General features: G+C 43.2%; 1 protein-coding gene across 1 annotated transcript; it reads right to left on the bottom strand.

Annotated features, from left to right (window-relative positions):
* Window positions 1–15,363: 15,363 nt before the first annotated feature.
* On the bottom strand, window positions 15,364–20,471 carry UCHL1 (ubiquitin C-terminal hydrolase L1). The gene is made up of 9 exons (XM_082050972.1): window positions 20,385–20,471; window positions 20,234–20,245; window positions 19,814–19,942; window positions 18,564–18,714; window positions 17,075–17,160; window positions 16,952–16,999; window positions 16,505–16,574; window positions 16,069–16,127; window positions 15,364–15,784 (listed from the first exon to the last, which is right to left on the bottom strand). Exons 1-9 carry the CDS (start codon window positions 20,415–20,417, stop codon window positions 15,698–15,700), a joined length of 675 nt encoding a protein of 224 aa, XP_081907098.1. The 5' UTR covers window positions 20,418–20,471; the 3' UTR covers window positions 15,364–15,697.
* Window positions 20,472–20,735: the final 264 nt, after the last annotated feature.

Genomic DNA, 20,735 nt, shown 5'->3' on the forward strand with positions numbered 1-20,735 from the left:
AGATTTGTGTCTGTACACTACTTCCAGATTTTTCAATCAAGCTTCATTGCAAATCTTTCTTTATAGGCCATTTTGCATCCAGAATGTAGCGAAAATTGTTGTGCAGGAAGATAGGATCAACTCTAGATCACCTTGTGATACTGGTCAGCGTCTTACATGTCTCAGTGAAACTGGGAAATCATGAGCCTGTCAGGAATGAAGACACTCAAACCTTGCTGGCAGTCAAGACCTGTGGGATCTTCATCCCAGTAAGAAACTTTATATAAGTGGTTCTTCAGAGTGGAAGACTTGCCAGCAGTGCTGGGTTACTGGGCTAACAGCTGTGGGAGCTCTTGCAACGTGAAACTCTCTCCTTTGTACTTTGAGGCAGCTGATGACAAGATAGCACTCAAGTGTTTGTGATCTAAACCTAGAGGAGGGGGCACTTCGGCAAGGAAGAGGGAGGCTGGTGTGCGGAGAGGATGGCATCTAGAGAAACAATGCTTCTTTAAGGCTCTTGTTATGGCAATCTGTGGGCATATCCCAGCATCACCAGGTTGCTACAGTCTTCCTTTTCACTTTCTACAGCAGTTAATTTCTTCAGCTGCCAAAACACTGTGAAAGAGTTGAGTACAAACCACTGCGAGCAGCAGCAGCACTCACAGTATAGGAGAACCCAGCTGGAAGCCATCCTGCTGCACACACACATGCTGGAGGTGCTGTGCTGTGGAGAAGTGTGAGAGCTGTACATATGCTCCATTACGCCTGCCAGTTCTCAGGGCTGCTTCACTGCAAAGACTCTACGGCTCTTGTTTTCTGAGGGCTTGAAAGCACTGGGGCCTCCAGGAGAAATGCAGGGAAAAGGGTAAGATGCCAAGAAACTCCTCAGCCCTTGGGCAGGCGAGAAGGAGCTGTGAGAGAGGAGAAAGGAGAGTCCACTTCTCCATACCTCGGACATGGACTTCTGCTGGTTTTTCACTAAATCTGCTGCATCCCCCGCCATGAGCTTGACAAGAGCGCATAGACTTTCTGATTGCATTTGTATTTTTCAGTGGTCTAGGCTGTGAAATCCAGAGGGGAGAGAGAGACAGGGTTTCTGCAGCCTGTCCAAGAGAGAAGGCTATAGAGTGGAGAACACATCCTAAATTCCAGGATTCGCTTATCTGCCTCTTAAACTTCTGGCCCTCAATGCCCGAATGGCAATGACTTTATTGGAACATTCTGCATTTGAAAACTTCTGGTAATACAAAAACCATCCTCTGACTGATTTTTTTCTTATGAAAATGCCGTTCAGAATATGAAGGGAGATGTTTACATCAACAGATATCCTTAGTTTATAACATGGTGAGTGATTGCGAAACTTAGGATTGACTTTCCAAACCTGTTTAAGTTCGCAAGTGATTGTAACACAGTTAACACATCCTTTACAGAAAACATGCACAAAAATAAGGAAATGAATGCTTAAACACATAATAAATCTTTTGCTCTCCACAGAATAAATACACTGTCCTTATCAGGTATAAACTGTGGCCTATTTCTTCATAACCGTAATCATAAATCTGGCTCAGTTATTGTATACATTCTACTATCTGTGGATTTACTTTTGAAGAATACTGCTGTAAATTTCAAAAGATAAAGGGATTCATTTTTTTCATAGATATGTACAAGTTACTAGTTCTTGGTGATAATAGCAGGAGTATTGTCGGAAAGGAAAGTATATGATGACAATTTATCTTAAAATTATTTATGCAACTAAAGTTGCACCTGGGATTTGAAACAGAATTTTGATATTGCTTTTAAAACTCTTTAATATATACATTTTGAGGTTATTGAAGAAAGAACATAAAATTTTTGGGGGCACAATTGAAACAGTCATGTTACATACAAACAAACCTTTTGTTACAGTTTTAAAAGGAATGGCTGTTTTCCTTAGTGTTTTGGATGTGTAGGATCTAGGACACATGTACCTACTTGTTGCTTTGCTTTTGGGGATGCAGCGTCGGTGCTGTGGTAGCTCTCCAGCTGTAACACTTAAAAAGCCACCTTGCTGTAATGTGAGCTCTGTGCCCAGGCTGTTGGGCTGTCTGTGGGGATTTCACTAAGGGTTTTGACTTTGTGAGTCAAAGTAATTTGTTGATACTGCTATAAATTTGATGATCTAACAAGTCTTTTTATGCAGGGTGTTTTCATTCAGTGATATTTTTAGAAATGTTTTGTGGTTACAGACAGAGTTAAGTGAACTGACGTGTTGGCCCTGGTGTTACAGAGAACGATGTTTGCTAAACTGCGGATGAGCACTAAGGATGCTGGCAGTGCCACTTACACATGACACTGTTAAGATACAAGAGTCCTTATCATGAAGTAGTTCTGTGCAAAGAGGAAGATAATGGAGGAAACTATCTATGACTTGTCATGTGTAAGCAGTTGTTTTTACTTAGCTCCTGCTCATAATGATAATCATTTGCACATTAATTTCTTCAAATGTCTTACCATACATTTGGATTTATGTTCACTCTGGAAAAAAGTCAGAAGTTATGTTTCAACCAGGACCATCTGTTTTGCTGTGGATGTTTAAAGTTTATATGGGTGCAAAAGCAATTGAAGAAATTAACTGAAGACAAATCTGTCAAGTGATATTAAATGTAAAGTTAGCCCATCTGTCTGTATGGTGTCCTTCCCACTCCCTGTAAACTGCTGCAGCATGTAAGGGCACAGCACTATACGTTTAGTCTCTTATATTCTACCCCAAGGCCATGCTATCGACCATTTGCAGATGTTGAACTAGGGTGATTTTTGATGGGATCTTGTGTAATGCTCTAATGCACTTAAGACCAGAAATCACACTTGTGATTTGAAGTTTCATCTCAATGTTACTGATGTTTTTGAGGTTTGGTTTTGTTTTTCTTTTTTACCTTCGATGTGCTTTTTTGTGATGTCATAATGCTGATAGCGTCAGAAAAATTTTGGGCAGGGAAGCAAAGCATTTGGTAAGTTACAGTGCCATCTACAGAAGGAACACAGCACCAGCCCGTGTGTCACTGCCATCAAAAACCTTATTTTGTACCCTCAACAACCAGGTCACTGTTTTAACCATCAGCTGGAACTAAACATTAAATCCAACAGAAAACTCTGAGCACCGCACTGAATTTTTAGGCATTATTGAAACCCTCTGAAAATCTGTTCAGCTTCTCCCTCCCTAGTTCCCTCAGACCATATTTTTCTGCCAGAATTGTCCCAGTGTCAAACTTGTTTTTTCTGGTACCACAGAGCAGCTTCGTGGTCGCAGTTATGGGTCAGGAGACTCTTAAATTTGGCCTTCCCCTTGCCAAGGACATGGGCTGCTAAGGGTACATAGGTGAGGTTTTGCACAAGACAGAATTGAGTGAAGTCTTACAATGCTCAGTGTGCACATCCAGGCACCAACTGGGAGGTCAGGGGTCTACCTTGTACCTGCAGCTGGTGCTTCCATATTTTAGGAGCTGGTGACCACCAGCAGGCTGTTGCAGTTGTGCAGGTCTCTGAATTATGGTTTGCATAAAGAAACTGGATATATGTTAAGCCAAGGAGAGATGTTGACTTAATGATGAGTAGTCAGAAACTCGTGTGGAAGTGTCTAATCCAAGTTCCTATTCCAGTAAATATTTCATTGCTTATATACAGAGGACTACTGCAGGAAGTAAGAGGGAGAGCCATTTACCAGGAAGTGCCAAATAGCTTAACAGTTAAACTTGGCAGTTAAACATAGAGGGCTTCAGCACATGTTTTGGCTGCAGAGCAGGGGAAAAAGCCTGGCCAGAGAAGGGACATAGCCCAGGGCTGTCTGGCATGTCTCTTCTTTTTCTCTCATTCAAAAGGGTGCCTAACATTGGGAGAATATTCATGGCAAGTGTATTAAGCAGAAATAAACACCTCCCTCTTGCCCTCACAATGTGTTTAACTCCTTTTGGAGTAAACTGGTGCCCAGACTCAGTATTTCCCACCAGCTAGTTTAAGCAATGCGCCACTCAGCTTGTTGGTCTCCGTGCCCCACAGTCAGGAGCCCCTCATACCTCCCATTGGTTCCATAGGGGATCACACTGCCCAACTGAAGGCTGAGGTTTCCCCAAGTGACAGTGTGTGGGAGTGGGGCTTTGGCCATGCAGTTTGCTTGAGAAAGCTGGGGGCAGAGCAGGACGTTTAATGTAAAGCTCTGGTGACCTCATCTGACCGCCCAGCCCTCCTGCTTTTTTCCACCAGTTGGCCCCAGCACCAAGGTTTATAACTAAGCATCCTCATTAATTGGTGCAATAATAGCTTTGGCTTGTAAACTCTCCTCTGCCTCTTATAAGTCTGTATATTTTGGTGAGGTGAGTAAAAGACATCTAATGTGGGACCATTCAGAATCATGGGGCATTTTGCCACCAGCTTCAGCTGCCTTAGGAGCTGGTTTTATGACCCTGAAGAAACTGGATGAACCATTCTTAAGCTAAATGAAAGGAATGGTTAACTCCAGTTACTTTTATAATGTCTTCTTGCCCAAACTTCCTTCAGATCCTGATTCTGGATGACATAAGATCAAAAAAACCAGCTTCACTGTGCAGCTGAATTTTCTGTGCCTGCTTACAGCAATCTGCTTCCATTCTCAACACTGGCAAAACCCTACTTGCAAGACACCTCTGAGAACATGAAAACAAAATAAATAAGACAAAAATTCACAGTCTTTTAAAAAAGAAACAGTTTAAAGTCTTGCACTACTGAAAACTATTTAAAAAATTTATTTGGTTTTCACAGAAAATGCTGTGTTATCTTTTCAAAAACCTTTGACTTCTTAGGTTGGGGGAACATATTTTGAATGAGCAGGGAGAATTAGCATTTGCCTTCCAGCAGGACTAATGCTTACAATCTTATTTCTGTAGAAGCAACAAAATCATTGTTAAAACACAGAAGGCTGACTAGCTGAGATGGGAATCTAGATGCTCCCATTCCAGAAATACAGACCTGTAGTTCTTTCACCACTGACACCTTCCTTTGCCCATCATCTAAGTGAATACATATTTTTTTCTAAACGCCCAGCAGCCTGTAGAAAGTAGCACAGAGGGAGATGATATACCACAAAACATAAGGGCATGACAAAGAGAGTTGTTAGCTCTCATTGAGATGAGAGCTCCATGGAGTCTCTTGGGCAGAGGTATTCTTTGCTCAACCAAGAAAAGCTGTCACACTTTGAAATATGGTGGGAATAGGACAAAGACCATTCCAGAAAATAATCCCCACACCACTGTATGCCAGCTAAACTCCAGCATAGCTCATGCTGTGTGGCTGCTGTGAAGGAATGCAGACCTGGGTTGCTTCTGTCTGTCTGCTGTGTCTCATCCTGAAGGGTTCCCAGACCAGCAGACTTAGAGATGTACTAAACCAAGCACATCTCGGCCACAAGACATCAGTGAAACTCGTTACTGATTCAAGTACAAAATCTGTATGTTAGAATACAGCACATCTCTCTATACGAAGACCATTCCAGACTGTGAACATTTTTCAGATCAGCAGTAGTTTTAAAGAAACCATGAAATGGGAGGCCTGTCCATCTGTACTGTGGGCAGCAGTTGTATACCTGAATACCATAAACATGCACTGGCTGTAGTTTGGGAAGCCTTTTCTATTGCAATAATTTTGAGTGTCCTGTCCTTTTTCAATGCAGAAAGGTCAACTATGATACTGTCTAAGAAACGAGTTTCAGTGCATTTGCTACCTCATGGGTGATATTTTTGTTTTCACAGCTTACAAAGTATGTCTGTTAGTGTTTGCAGAGGTTTCCTCCAGCTAGTTACCTTATATACATATTTTTTAAAGGTAACAATTTTTAAAGGTAAAGCTTTTTAAAGGTAATGCTTTGTTATGGATTTCATTCTTCCTACTTTATTTGCAAAAAACACGTGCACAAGCACTTATTTTACCCTGAGTAAGAATAAGTATAAATAAATAAACAAACAAACAGGCTTTGAAAGCCAATTCTAGTTCCTGCATCTGTGTTCCCCTCCTGAAACAGAAGTAATTCTGAAAGCTTCACTGAAAGCTTGCTTTGAAAATGAGTATTTTTGCAGACTGCTGACTGTGGTACTACATTTACTAAAGAGAAGCAGTCACACAATGGTTTGCCTCTGTATTATCTAGGTCATGGGCCAGAATTCTCCTGGCTGCTAACATTTTCAATTAAGCTGAATTTGCCAGTGCACAGTGGAGCTATTTTCCTTTTTAAAGCTGGTCCTAAATGAGCATGCTGAGTGTCATGCCTGGTTTAACTGTTTTTGATTCTGTGTAGAGTGAAGGGGTGAAGTCCTGTCTGCGAGGGACTGGCCACTCGCTTTGCCTTGGCCATGCATTAACCCACTGCTGGAGTTCCCTGGTTTACACACCCCACCCCATATGTTCACCACTGTTGATTTTATTAAGTGACTTTGTCAGCGTTGTAGTGGGATAACTGGAGGGGTAGCTTGCAATCATCCATAAAGAATTATAGCTCAACAAAATATAGTTGAGGCCAGTCTCCCGACACCAAGTTTAAGTACCAAGAGCCTAATTTAAATCCTAGAAATGTAAAACCTAGAATTTAAAACCTAGCCTATTGTAGTAGTCAGTGTGTGATAAATTTTCCCTAAATTCAATGTAGTAACCTGTCTCCTTTTTGTCCCTAGCAAATCCTTTTCCTGTTACACATGAATATGCTTGTGAGCAGTAGGTCTATCCCAAGCATTTTAAAGAAGTACCATGCAGAATGTATTGACTGTGTTTAGGTTTTATGATTTCCTATTGAGCTTTAAAGATTTTATATAAATCAGGAAGTGATGATGATCCATGTTGTATGCTGCATATTTTGCAAAATGTGGATAAGGTATTAAATGCCCCAAAGAGAAATTAGTTAATTCAGCCGGTGATTTGTTCAGGACAGTGCAAGAAAACCTAAAGATAAACTGTGTGACCAATCCCATCCCTCATTGCTGCTAGTTCTGTTCTTTTCTCTGGAAATAACCTTTTCTTCACCTATTGGGACATATTGTATGTATGAAGTTATTATACAGATAGAACAAGAAGTATACCTTGGCATGAGTGCTGAAGTACTGGAAAGAAGAATATTGAGATCTTGCCATCAACATGAAGAATAATGTGGGACGGGATAAACCATATCCAACTTGTTATTGTCTTATTTCTTAAGAAGCTTTATAGAGCTTATTTCTTAAGAAGCTTTCCAGCAGCATTCTTATGAAAAAAAACCCTGAACAGAGGGAAGTTGCTCTGTTGGTGGTCACTGCTGCTGCAATGTCCAAAAATCTCCTGTCTGAGAATGAAGGCAGAGACAGCCCACACAGGTCTGCCTGCTTCTAATACACACAAACATTATCTATTATATTGCAGTGTGCAAATATGCTAAAAATGTATACTTTATTTATACAAACTCATGTTGCTACTGTGGTAAAAAATATTTTGGAAAGCAGTTGAACTTGTGAACGCTTGCACTTCAGACTATAGTTACATTGTTGAGATTCACATTTTCTGCCTGGTTATAATTTATAAACACTGGGTTTAGTCAGGGAAAGTCTTCATACAGCTTAACTGTAATTTCCTGCAGTAAATGGAATCTGATGAGTGAGGATATGAAATCTTGGAAAAGTTTAATCATTCTGAGAAAAGCTGTCCCACTTGATGTAGTAGAATCAGTATAATTTTGTAAGAAGGATTGGCAGTTTGCTAACTCCCTGTCTGATCCAGAGTGAAAAATACCAAGCGAAGGGCTTCTGCTTGAAAGCAAAGGGATCTGAATCTAAGCAGATGTGGAAATACCATCAAGTGTCTGACTAAGGAAATCACTTCAGCCTACATGTAAGTTCAACCATGTGCTCAAGCCGAACTGAAGGCTGATTTCAGTTGAAATCATGGACTAACCGTGAGCTGAGGTGTCCTGTAAAATCAGGGCCACAGTGGTACACAGTGATTAAAAATAAGTTCTCCTGTTGCAGCCTAGGAGCTGAATTTAGCTAATGTGTTTGAGCAGAGAACTTCCTGCCTCACCAAATCTAATGGATTCTACTGCCAAAGTGATAAAATGACATTTCCTGACATGCATCTATCAAATGAATGTCAGTAACAAAAATAATGTTGCTGTGAAGCTAAGGTTTTAACTTTTTGAGAAGCATTTTTTCTCTCTTTTTGTTTGCAACTCACAGGGGCCCAGGTGCACTTTTAGATTCTGCTTTCAAATGTGCCAGCCAAGCCAGTACAATAAAAAAAAACAACCAAGACCTGCGCATTGTTAGATGCTGGTGGGAGAAATATCTCAAGTTCTGAAAAATCAAAGAGATTTTAAACTAATTTCTTCCCACGTTTTTTCAGTCTGTTGGTTCTTGGCTTGCAACATAGCAAGCATATTCCCTGTGGAAAACACAGGCAGTGGCCACAGGCTCCCCTGGGACTCTCTCCTTGACAAGCCTCAAGAGTGGCAGCCATGAGCTGTCCTCACCCAAACTGCAGCTAGGCAGAGCACTGAAGTCAGTCATCTGAATGACAGGTATCCCTGTGGCAGCCACAGTATTCAGGGTGGTAGAAATGAAACAACTTTTGTACAACACGTTGTGCAAGATCCTCAGCTGCTTAACCAGCAGTTTCTTATTGCCCTGCAACACTGCACTTTCCCAAAGAGCAACTGTGTGCCTGTAGAAACATTTTCCGAAACCTTCACATCCTGATCCAGGGCCACGAACATGCATCAGACTGATTCAAACCAAACAGAGGATTTTGTTGCCTTTTATAAACGATTTGCATGACATTTTACAGCAAGTTTGTTGTCACTGCTGCCTGCACCAATAATTTCTCAAAATGCAGTGGGTGTTACTTTATGACTTGTTGCAAGAGGGTCTTGCTGGGATACAGAAAATTGAAACCCAAGACCTAAACTCTGTGTGATAGTTAAGGGAGATCATGTCTGCCTCTGTGTGTAGCATTGGGCTGCATCAGAAACCTGTAATAGCTGCTTTCTGCAGTAGGGAAAAATTAACCACCCAGTATCTAATCCCTTCTCTTGCTTGGTTGGTAAAGTCAGAAAAAGCATCAAGATAAAAAATGATATTACTTTCTGAAAAATCTTGTTTCTTCATAAATACTTCTTCAAACCATCTCATAAAACCACCAGGAACATGACCCCAACTTTGCAGCCTGACTCTTCTGTCTGTCAGAAAGCCTCTTTTCTGTAATCATGTGTAGGTCAGATTTATGCATACTGCTCAAATTCCCAGTGTTGCTAAATATTTTTGTGGGATGGGAGCGGGGAAAGGAGTGAGACAATATTTATTGAATCATGATGCAATAGAAGTCCACTGAAGAAACATCTTGTTAGTTAGGTGTTAGAAAGGGACTCAACAGACCCTGTTTTGCAGACAGCCATGAGTTCACCTGACTCTTCTACAAGTCAATCAAGTTGTGGTTAGTCTAACACTGAGCTTTAGCTAATAAGCCACACTAAGAAGTAGGGTATATTAGCTCAGGCACAAAGCCAAACTAGCGTAAATGTAAAACTCTGCCTGCAAAAGCTTCACATGTAGTTATAAAGTTAGTTTTAATTCCAACTCTGCCATCAGTTTCAAGCATCACCTTAGGCAAATCACTGAATCTACATCTCAGTTCCTTACTTGCAAAGTAGGGACAGTAAAACTGTATTTCTCCTGCTCTCCATAGAGTAAGAGCAGAAGCTGTTCTGGTAAGATGTTAACATGCACATGTGTAAGACTTGAAAAGAAAATGCAATTCAGTCTGGCTACAGTGCTTTAAGTAATAATATCTCTCAGTATGGTATCAAGTGTTATTCAGCAATGGAATTGACTGCCTTGTTTTTTATAGTAGTCTGCTTGAAATGCTAAACCCACTGGACTACCTTTGCCCAGTCTTGTTCCTTCAACATCACACAGATCTTCTCACATTTTATATCTTGCTGCAGGCCTTGCACTATCAACTAACCACATCTGAAACTCATTTAAGCAAAAAGTACATACGAAATTTTCAAATCAGTTCTACGTTGCTTCTTACTTCTGCATTAGGCTTCATTTAGAACTTCATTTCTGATGCACGGCAATTCTCTAAGGGGTTGGGAAACTTCATTAAACCATCTCATGTTGTTTATGGTACTGCTGGAAAGATGACTCAAAAAAAAAAAGCAGGAATTATCTCCTTTTCCCATTTTCCCTATCAAGCATTCTCTGCTCTTTTTCCTGCATTTCATTCCCAATAGGGTTCCCTGTCACCCTCAGGGATGTTACCCACATCCTCAGGGAGGACTCCTCATACTTCAGTTTCTGATTCATGGGCTGTGGATGAGGTGCCTCAGATCTGTCCCTGGTCTTTGCTTTCCCCAACTCCTTGTGAAGAGACAACCTTTCTATCAGTGGCAAAACCTGCACCTCCTCCTAGATGCACTGGCTGCTGTTCCTGCAGCCGTTCTTGTCCTTCCACCCCAGCCTGAGCAGAAAAGCAGCAGCCAGCAGCACCAGCCTCCAGCCATTCCTGCAGGAACAGCTCCCCCACTAGGGCACAGAGAGGAGACTCACAATAAGCTCCTCATCAAGGAGTGCAGCACTCCATTCCCAAGGCTGGAGCTGCAGTGATCGCTGTTCCAGTTGTTTATACTGTAACAGGGCAGTTTAACAAAAGCTGGTTGTTAAGCCCTGATCCCTTGCAAACTTCCAAGGATGGAGATGTCCCCATTTCTCTGATGACTTGTTCCAGTTCTTTACTACCTTCCCAGTGAAGTACTCTTCTAGTTTCCAAATGACCCAAACTGAACCCTCTAGGCTGTAATTTGTGGTTACTGCCCTTTGATATACCATCTCGTACTACCAAGGAAAAAGATGGCTTTGTCATCTTTGCAAATGCCCTTGAAGCTGTTGTAGGCTACAATTAGATCCTCCCTTAGTCTCCTCTGTGCCAGACAATACACGCCCAGCTCCACCAGCCTCTCCTTGTAGGCCATATTCTCCATGCCTCTGGCTGCCTCAGTAGGTTTCTACTGGACGCTCTCCAGATCCCTCCATGTCTTTCTTGGACTTGGGGGACCCAGAACAAGACATATTAGAGAGGGATAGTAACTCCCCTCCATCTGCTAGCCTCAGTGCTCCCAATATAGTAGGTAATTTGCCTGACTCATGAAGAGAGCACAAAACACACGGGCTTATATTCAATTTGGCACCTACCATAATCCCCAGGGCATGTAGAGCAGGGCTGCAACTCAGCCCATTGCCTCCCAACCTTTCAAGAGACATGCAGTGGCTCCAGCCAGGTGCCGAGCTCTGCACCTCACCATGTTGAACTCTGTGAGGTTTCTGCTAGCCCTGTCCTCTCATCTATTGAGGTCCCTCAGGTTTGTAGTATTTGGGACTTCAGCCACTCCCTGTAACTTATTATCACCCTGTGCAAGAATTTAAAAATGACAAAACGCAAGTCATATTTTAATTCCTTTGATCACAAAGGAAATTTAATGCTGTTACTGAGCTTCTGGCTGCATTTTTCCCCAGTTCTTGTTCACTTATATTTGGTCCACAGTTACTGAGCTACACTCCTGTCATCAGCCTCTTCTTGGATGTTGGCAGCACCAGGAAACAGATCCTGTGATTACGAGGTCTATTGTCAGTCTTATTTCCACCCTATGCCCAGCACACAGGCTGGTGAACCAGCCCCTAGCACTCCCTGGTGCCTTTGCATCAAAGGCAGTAGGTACTAGTATGTCTAGTTCCCTTTTTCAACTAACCACTTCTCCATGTTAATTATTTATAGATGGATAAACTGGTCTGTGCATCAAAAGCTGGATGCTGCTGGAGCTATTCCCACTCTTTCCTTAGTCTCCCCCAAAAGAATCCTATTTAGCATGGAAATAGTACTGCATATATTGTACAGCAGAATATACTGGACAAAGAGGTGGTGTGGTGCCACATCAGCTGCAAATAAGCAATGAAAATGTCTAAGAGGCTTTGGACACTACATCACACTCAAGTCAACAACTGACTAAATTAAGGACTAGCTATTTGGCTCTGAAATCAAAAATGTGCTTAAGAATGGGAGTGGTCCCACTGAAAGTGGTACGACTACTTGTGAACTTAACACTACATACATGGCTGGACAATATTGCGCCTGGATCTTTTCTGCCTCCGGTTGCTCCTAAAACAGACTTGTTGCTGAAAGTTTCCCAATGCTGCCACCTACAGAACAGGTTAGCTATGGCTTTCAACACAGCAGAGAAGAAAACTTCAGAAAATGATAAATTGTGCACAGTCAACACTGGATATGGTTCTAAATTAGCAATGTGCAGGTCTAAACAGATAAGCCTGAGATCCTACCTGAGATTCTTAAATGTTTCTGAAATATTTCCAAGAATAGTTCTACACATAAGCTGTCAAAAGTCCACCTCCAGAAGGCAGCACAAAAACAGCAGAAAACCATCAAGTCAAAATAAATAATTTACCTAACAGACTCTTCACATACCTGGAAGAGCAACAGTGGCAACAGCCATCCACACGTTTCTCTCAAGAGTAAAACACAAAAACACAAAACAGGCTTCACAAGATCCTACCCCCCCGCAGTAATTGTCACAGTGAAAATTCAGGAAAGACACATAGGGCTTTAGATGAGAAACAGAGAAGGCCAAAAGAGCTCATCATAGTAAGGAGGATGAACACGAAATCAAGGAAAGGTAACAGTTCTATATGGAACTACAGATTTAAGATTAAAACCAACCAACCAAAGCCCAACAACAGTGTCCATCCCCTGCCCCCGCCCCACAACAACAACCACCACAAAAAAAAAAACCACAACCAACCACACAAAAAAACCCAAATCAACAAACAAAACCCCACAAAAATGCCACGCACCTAAGAAGAGAAAACAAGGAGAGACAAGAAAAAATGAGCCTCACATCAGATAGGATGTGACCAACAGAAAATATTAAATTATCAGAGAGCATCTTCTCACGAAAACAATGTGTTTTGATTCATAGCATTCTCAAAAAAAGCCTACAGACATTTACACCTCTTGACCAAAACACTTCTGGCTAAAGTATGAAAAAAAGGGGCAAAGATGAAGATTTGAAAATTTGCAAATAAGTAGAACTAGCTGGAATATATGCATTAAAAGCATTTATTTTGAAATTATACCCAATATAATTTTAAAACATCTTCTATCCTTCCTATTTACAGCTTATTGTATATGGTTTTGACTGAGCACATACACACTTCCATGTATTGTGACTTTTCTTCTGAATGCAGTAACGTATCAGGAACAGCTGCAGTTAGTATTGCAAAGTTTCCATCTATTCACCTCACAGACCCTCACCCCTCATTTAAGGCCTCCTTCATCTGAGGCAACTCTACCCCAACTCCTGAGATCTCCAACCCCAGCAACTCATCTTCCTCTTTTACCCAGGCTGTTTTAGAGTGCAGCCAAGCAGTTTGCCAGGCCCCTCTGGGAATTTTAATGGGTGAGAACAGCCTTATTCTTGTGCTACATATGAGTGGATGGGTAACATTCACTCCCTACCTGTTCTCTTAATTTCCATCCTTTGAAGCTGTACCTGGGACCAGAAGAGGAGAAAATAAGGTCTGTCACAACCCTTTCCCTGTTCTCCTATGAGGCCAAAATTATTCAAATGTTGCCTTTCAGTAGATTCTTAGCCCAGAAGCTTGAGCAAAACAGTGAAAAAAAAAACGTTTACAAAACACTAAAATAACTTCAGTAGGACTAGACATTCCTATTGCTAGATAAAAAACATTGAAAAAAACAAAAACAAAACCAGAAACATTTGACTGTTACAATCAGTATATAAAAACAAAAATACAGTGGTATCTCAAAGGCACTATCAGTTTGTTTCAGCATTGATTGCCTGTGTAACCATACACAGGCACAGTTAGGGCAAGTACTCTTGGCCATGGCCTTAAAGGCATAAGAGGGGTCCCCTGCAGAATTACAGCAGCTCCCCCAGGTATGGCACACAGCTGACTGGGCTCTGCTCTCTCTCTCCTGCCCCCTCCTCCTACCATATCTGATTTTTATTGCTCCTTCCATCCCCCTGTGCTCATGCCACATGCATTTCCTCTCCTGGAGGCTTTGTTGCTAAGCAGCCCAAGCCACAGGCATGGCTGAGCCTGGACTGGAGCAAGAGGCTGCAAAGATGCCCCAAGAGACCCCCCCCTCCACCCTGTGACAACTTCCACTAACAGGCAGAATAAGATGCTGTTGTAGAAAAGAAGCAAGTGACACCTAACAGACCTTTTTTTTTTTCCCCCATTAAATACCTTTCACCCCCCTACTAACAGAAAGATTTTCAGAATTAAAAGGACTGAGCTTTAGTTAACCCTCAAAATTTGAATTAAAATATGTTGCAAACCCTAATAGCTTCAGCTCTTAGGTAATTCTATGAGCAGTAACAAGGCCGAGTACTAAACACCCTCAGACCATGCACAGCTTTAATCAAAGCCTGGAAATCAGGAAGAGTTTGCAACACACACACAGCACCAGTGACCACCTAAGAACACAAGTCACGCAGCACCATACAACATGTTTGGCAGGCACAGACTAGTACAGCATTGGAAGAAAGGCCCAAGTTCAAGAAGGGTGCTTTACCACTTACGGCTACCTGAGGTATCAGCAAGGAGCTGCAGATAAACAGCAGCTAGACTCAGGTAACAGTTTCCACTGAAGGTCACAGACTTGAGGCCATATTTATTAAATATGTATCTTCCCCTTGAACTCAAAATTTCATCCTACTAGTAAAAATTCAGGTAGTGTGGGTTTCTCTTTAAGGTAATTTGGAATGGATAGGTAGCATATGCTCTTTCAAGGCCTTCCTAACAGAATCACGAGTTAATAAGCACACACTGTATAGCCAAGGACTGTGTTCAGCGTTAGCCAGCAGGTTTCTTTTAACCACAAGTAGGAAGAAAAACATATTCAAATGGTATCTCCTACAAGGAAACACCAGCAGCCAGTTCAGTGGCTATTCTGTTGCTTGTAGCATTAATACAAATAGCCTATATTTAAGGGGGGACAGCTTTCACACTTGAGTGTTTGCTTATCACACCTTACCTCTCTAACTATAATATTCAGGGTGGCAAATTGCGGCTTAAGAGTTTCAGACCGGACATTATGAAAAGCATTGCCAGAAGTGTAGTGCAGCACTGAAACATTACACAGATGGTGGTGCTCCTCTCCATCCTTAGAGGCCTTTGGGACACTAAAAGCAATTGTCCTCTTAACCTGAGGCTGATCTTACCTTTTCGCTCAGAGGAACACTTTGAAGGTACTTTGAAAACAAGGTTTATAGAGGATGCCACACAACTCCTTTTGGAAAAAGTTAGTGATCACGTTAGTCCATTTACTCTTCCAGCAGAACATTTTATTCTCATTTAAGACAAGGAAATATCAACCAATAGCTCAATTAACATGACACAGATTAAACAAGCCCTGTTAAGCATTTTCTACTTAACATGTGAAAAAAGAGTCTAAAGACATCTGATGTGTCTGAACCATTCACATTAAAACTTGAGCTCATCCTTTAGCACAAGCTCAGCTGATGTTGCTCCTGTGTATAGCAAAAGGTGGAAACAATTTAAGTTACCGGTACAGCTGTGTTTAACAAGTACTGAAGCACTGGAGTTTAGACTGCATTTACTGGTGTGCTATTAGACTGTTTTCCTTGCATCTCTTCAGTGTCTCAGGCAGACTTGCACAAAGCCACAGCAGAAAAACGAACTTCTCCTTTTTCACGTTCTGTAAATTGCCTGCAGATCTTAGCAGAATCCTTGAAAGGAAAAAAAAAGCGCACTTAGTACTACCAGAATACACTTGTTGTAGAGACCAAGCCATTGCAGCTCCTCTCTGGGTCCCAAAGTTACAAGGTCTTGTAGCACCAGTTGATAAATACACTTTGCAGATCACTAGCTCTGTGGCACAAAACTACCTTGTTAGCATGGTATAAGAAGCACCAACTTGTATAGCAAGTAGGTACAGCCACTATACACTGCATGCATGTCTCTCACCCTTTTATAAGCCTTTTTAGGGAAACACGTAGCAAAGAAGTCTTACCTTCAGTAATAAGTCATCTGAGCTTGTGCCATGGTTTACAGGAAATGGCATACGCCCATCTGTGAAAGAAAGACCTGTCACTCAGTGTATTTAATATTATTTCTGAATTAGCAGAAGTGAGCATAGCAGGCCCAAGAAAACAAGTGCACACACAAAGACACTCTGGAGGTCAAAATAAATTGTCAATACATAGCTTGAGTGAGAAGGGGACTAAGTATTCTCAGCTCCACAGGAGATGACATAGTTTACAAGAGACCTAGGCCTTCAGTACAACCCATCTTCAACTAAAATCTTCAAGTGAAGATATAAATTATTTATTGGCTTTGAGAGCCTCAATCAACGGTTTAACCAGCACCAAGCATCTAGTGTGAGCCACCCCCACTGCTGTACAGTGTAAAGTAGGCCCAGTCCAACTCCAGAGATCTCAGGACCTTACCCAGTTCATACAGATGCCCATCCACATTGACAAACAGGATGAAGTGGAAGTTCACACTGTTGTCATCAACCTTAGGAGAGACCATTAGATACATTTGTTAGACTGAAAAAAGCCTAGTACTGTGAACCCTACTCATGACTAATGGACAGAGGAGATGTCAGCAACAAAGCAATACCAGAGGACTAAAAATTTAAGTTCACCTGAAGAGGTCTCTGCAAGATCTCTACAAGATCAAGTGCCAGAAATCCCAATGTAAAGTCATTTTCAGACTGAGTCTGAACCCAAATTTTCAATCCATGTTTGAGAAAGAAGCTCTGCACAAGCATTCACCCACAAGTTACTAATTTGTTTCCTCATAAGCTGTAACAGCTATCAGCCAGACAAAAGATTGTCTTGTTCCACCATCTTTATTAACCCCTTCTCCCAAGATTTTACATATTATCTTACCCGACATTGTCCTTCTTGTGCAACTGAATTGTGGACTTCTTGTATAGCCTTAAGAAAAAGCAGATACAGGTTACTACATCCTTAAGTGCTAATAACCATCAGCAGTTTGTGTGGTTCATATACCTTATTGTTTGCAAAAAGTTTAGCTCTCTCTTCAGGAGACAGATCAGCTGTTTCTTCAAGAAACTTCTTCAGGGCAGACCCCTCATCTACACAACATAAACAATTAATTTAGTATAGGTAGAGTACCAGTTACAGTTCAGATGCAGCCCACAGAAACTAGTGCTTGTTGCACTAACTATGAGTCACTACACTCAGCCTGGAACCATCTCCAGCATAAGCATATTATGACTACCACTTGAAGTAAGCTATTTATCCAGAAGCCATTAACAACAATCTACACAAACCGCCAGAGTTCAAGTACTGCAGGGTACTGCGGATATTCCTCTTGGAACTCACTTTCAAATGGGACTTAGCTTTTCTGATTCCCTCCTTGTAGATTCTGCAGAGGTGTTCAGCCCCATTTTGAAGAAATTCAAGAGGTGGCAGCCATAAGGACACTTAAGTATCAACTAATAGAATATGAGTAGATGGAATTAAGTTGTCTCACTGCCTTCAGATGAACATAGTGCTTCCTCATCCTAGGATTACTCTGTGGGTTTTTTTTTCTAGAATATAAATTAGTAGCACAGTACTAAGATCCACTGAGCTCTAGTCTTACATAAAAGATGTGCTGCAGAGAATCCTTTCAAGAAGGATCCAGCAAAGCTACTCTCATTTAGCCTTCCATATGTATTTTCCTTTGTATAAGAAGGAAGCCCACACCACCCAAAGGGCTCAAGTTCTCTTGGAATAATGAAAGCAGGTTACATTTTGCAAATCTCTAGTCTTCGAATAAAGGACTTCCTGGACTCAACGACAATCCTTTTTGACAAAAACTTGTAACCCTATTCCATAGGAGCTTCAATCCACTAGTTGCCTAAGCCAGTTTTATATTCTTCTCCATAGGAACAGAACCATCAGAACTATTACCTCTGCAGAAGTCTTCTTACAGACCCTTACAGGATCATAAAACAGTTTGAGCTGGAACTCTTAAGAGGTCATCTAGTCCAACTCCCAGTGACCCTACACTACTTTCCCAGCAAAAACAGAACATATTTTAGACTTATTTACAGGCTACTGTAAATAGCAAGTCTGTTCACATTAGACATAAGTGGCATGAAGAACTTGATCTCTTCAGTTAACATCAGCACCAATGTCAATAGCTACTTCTGAATATGATACTTCCTAATTACAGACAGACTTGGACTAGCCCTACTGTGCCCTTTTCCTATTGCATCACTCACTAGGGATGACACCACTGCAGCTACCAGACAAGAGCCAAAGTACACTCCTTCCTGCAATTCAGGCAGTAGGTGAGACCACATGCCCGCCCCGACCCCTCCCCCCCCCCCCCGCACGCTAAAAGACACGCTTACCAACTGAAGCAGTACAGCATGCCTTAACTTGGCTTTCATGAAAGCCCCAGGTATCTCCTATAGCCCATACCCAACTCAATCTTCCTGTCACAAAAAAAATGGAAATTCAAGCACTTCAGAACATCCATACTCACCAAGCTTCAGTTTGTCTTTATTATTAGCAACTGCATGTATCAGACCAATTGTCCCACAGGAGTTACTGACTGTCTGCTTCAGGAAATACACCTTGGAACTGATTTCTTGGTCCTTTATTTTCTCAGTCTGCTGTTTCCTGAAGTTCTCATGCTGTGAACATGTAACTGTTTTAAGCATTTCACCACCGTGGTATCTTTTCACTGCGCAAACTACTACACAAATGAGTTGTGCATGAGAATCAATATCAAAACTGGATAAAGGTTTACCCAGAAAGTCATCTTCATGGCATAGGTCCAGTAAAGCATTGTATGTTTATACTGGATACAAGCCAAATCTTGATGGCCTACCAGCATGACTCAGTCATACCCAAAGGCACTGTTCTTGGCCTCTCCATCTGTTCTGTATACTGGAAATAGCTTGGGGTGGGAAATCATATAATGGATAGGCTCTTTTATATCCTCTCTCCATTGTCTTGGTCCATTTAACGAGACTACTCAGCACATCTATGCAACAGTTTCCCTTTGTACCTTTACATTACTCCCCTTCACAAACCCCTCCCCCTCAGAATAATGCATAGACAAGTGTAAATAACACCCATCACTACTAAAAGGCTGAAGCCCTTCCTTTAAAGAACCCATTAAATATACTTTATTTCAACGTCCATCTCTTCTATTTCCTTAGCATCAACTGGACTAAACGTATTAATCATCCATAAGTATTTAGGCCTCTCCAGACAATGATTCAGCATGGTAACAGAATTGCTATTCCTCACACTTAAGACTGCTCATGTCTTTTTTCCTCAGTCTGATACAAAAAGTGTAATAGAAGCATTGAAATAAGAGGTCTTGTTTTGTTGCTCAGTTCATTTTAGTTCAGGCTATTTGGAGACTGGGACCAAGCGCCCAGTAGATACTGCCCATCACCCCCAACAAAAGCCAAACCCACTCCCAACCATCTGATGCTTGGAAAGATGACTCAGGCACACTCCTGACAGCAGCCAGCACTACCCGCTGTCAGCCAGCAGGCACAGACATTGCTGTTAACAGCCTGCTCTTTTCTCCAGGGGTGCTTGGGGCAGGCATGGCCTAGTTTGCCTGCCCAAGGTGACAGCAGATACCCCATACAGCACTAGGGCAGTCACAGGCTCAGTGCCTGAACCCGACCCATCCAGCTGTCACCTCCAGCCCTAAGGGCCTGTGAAGGAGAGCCGTCCAGGAGCACCCCACGGGGGACACCACCCACCACCTACCTGCTCGGTGAGGGGGAACAGCAGGAGCAGCGCACAGGCCGGGGCCGGCACAGCGCTCAGCGCCTCTTCCTCGAAGCCCAGCACGTCCACGAAGCGCCAGCCGGTACCCACCCCCAGGCGGGACAGCACCTGCAGGGGTCACAGGGGCCGGGAGGCACGGCCGAGACACCCCCCCCGCCCCCCCAGTGACACAGCACAACGCGCGGTGCCGCGGCGCCACCTGCCGGCCGCGCCCGGGCGCCGCCCCGGCACCACCCGCCCGAGGGGGCGCCCCCTGGGGAGGGCGCGGCCTCAGCGTCGCTCCGCAGGTGCGGCCGCGCCCCGCGCAGCGGTACCGCTCCAACCGGAGCTGCCCCGGCACGGCGGGATGCCGAGGGATGGAGGGAGAAAGGGCGGCGTCCGCCTGCGGCGGGGACTCACTTTGTTCAGCATCTGGAAGACAATACAGGTGAAAAGTGGTGAGTGCTGGGGAGAGAGGGCGCCGCATCGCCCACCCCCATCCCACCCTCACGACCCAGGCCCGATCCCTCAGTCCCCTCCTCTCCCTACGGCCCCGCCGCCCCTCACACACCTCGGGGTTGATCTCCATAGGCTGCCAGGCCATGGCTGCAGGTAGGCTACGCCCCAGGCACGACAAGGTCCACCGCACACAAACCCCCGCAACCGTCGACGCTGCAGCGCGGAGCCGCCCACCCACCTGTTATATAGGGGCGGGCTGGCCCACTCCGCGCCGCGGCGGGGGGAGAGGGAGGAGCAGGGCACGACCAAAGCGAGGGGGGCGCGGGGGGCGCCGGTGCCAGGCCGGGAGGACGAGCGGTTGCGGGCGTCGGTGTGGGGATAGCCGCCGGGCGGGGAGAGCTCGGCCGGGGCTGCCGGGGGTCGGAGGCACTGCCCGGCCCTGAGTCCCGCTTCTTCCGCGGGA

This window comes from Streptopelia decaocto (assembly GCF_964273445.1).
Source record: "Streptopelia decaocto genome assembly, chromosome: 4".
Classification (NCBI taxonomy): Eukaryota; Metazoa; Chordata; class Aves; order Columbiformes; family Columbidae; genus Streptopelia; species Streptopelia decaocto.

What these genes read in the sequence shown, in the direction of transcription:
- UCHL1 (XM_082050972.1), bottom strand. Translation starts at nt 20,417, where the DNA reads ATGGCCTGGCAGCCTATGGAGATCAACCCCGAG. An exon ending in AACTTTTTGCAAACAATAAG is followed by an intron (nt 17,000 to 17,074) that starts GTATATGAACCA and finishes CTTTTTCTTAAG; the next exon opens with GCTATACAAGAAGTCCACAA. An exon ending in TGGGCATCTGTATGAACTGG is followed by an intron (nt 16,128 to 16,504) that starts GTAAGGTCCTGA and finishes TTTCTTTCACAG; the next exon opens with ATGGGCGTATGCCATTTCCT.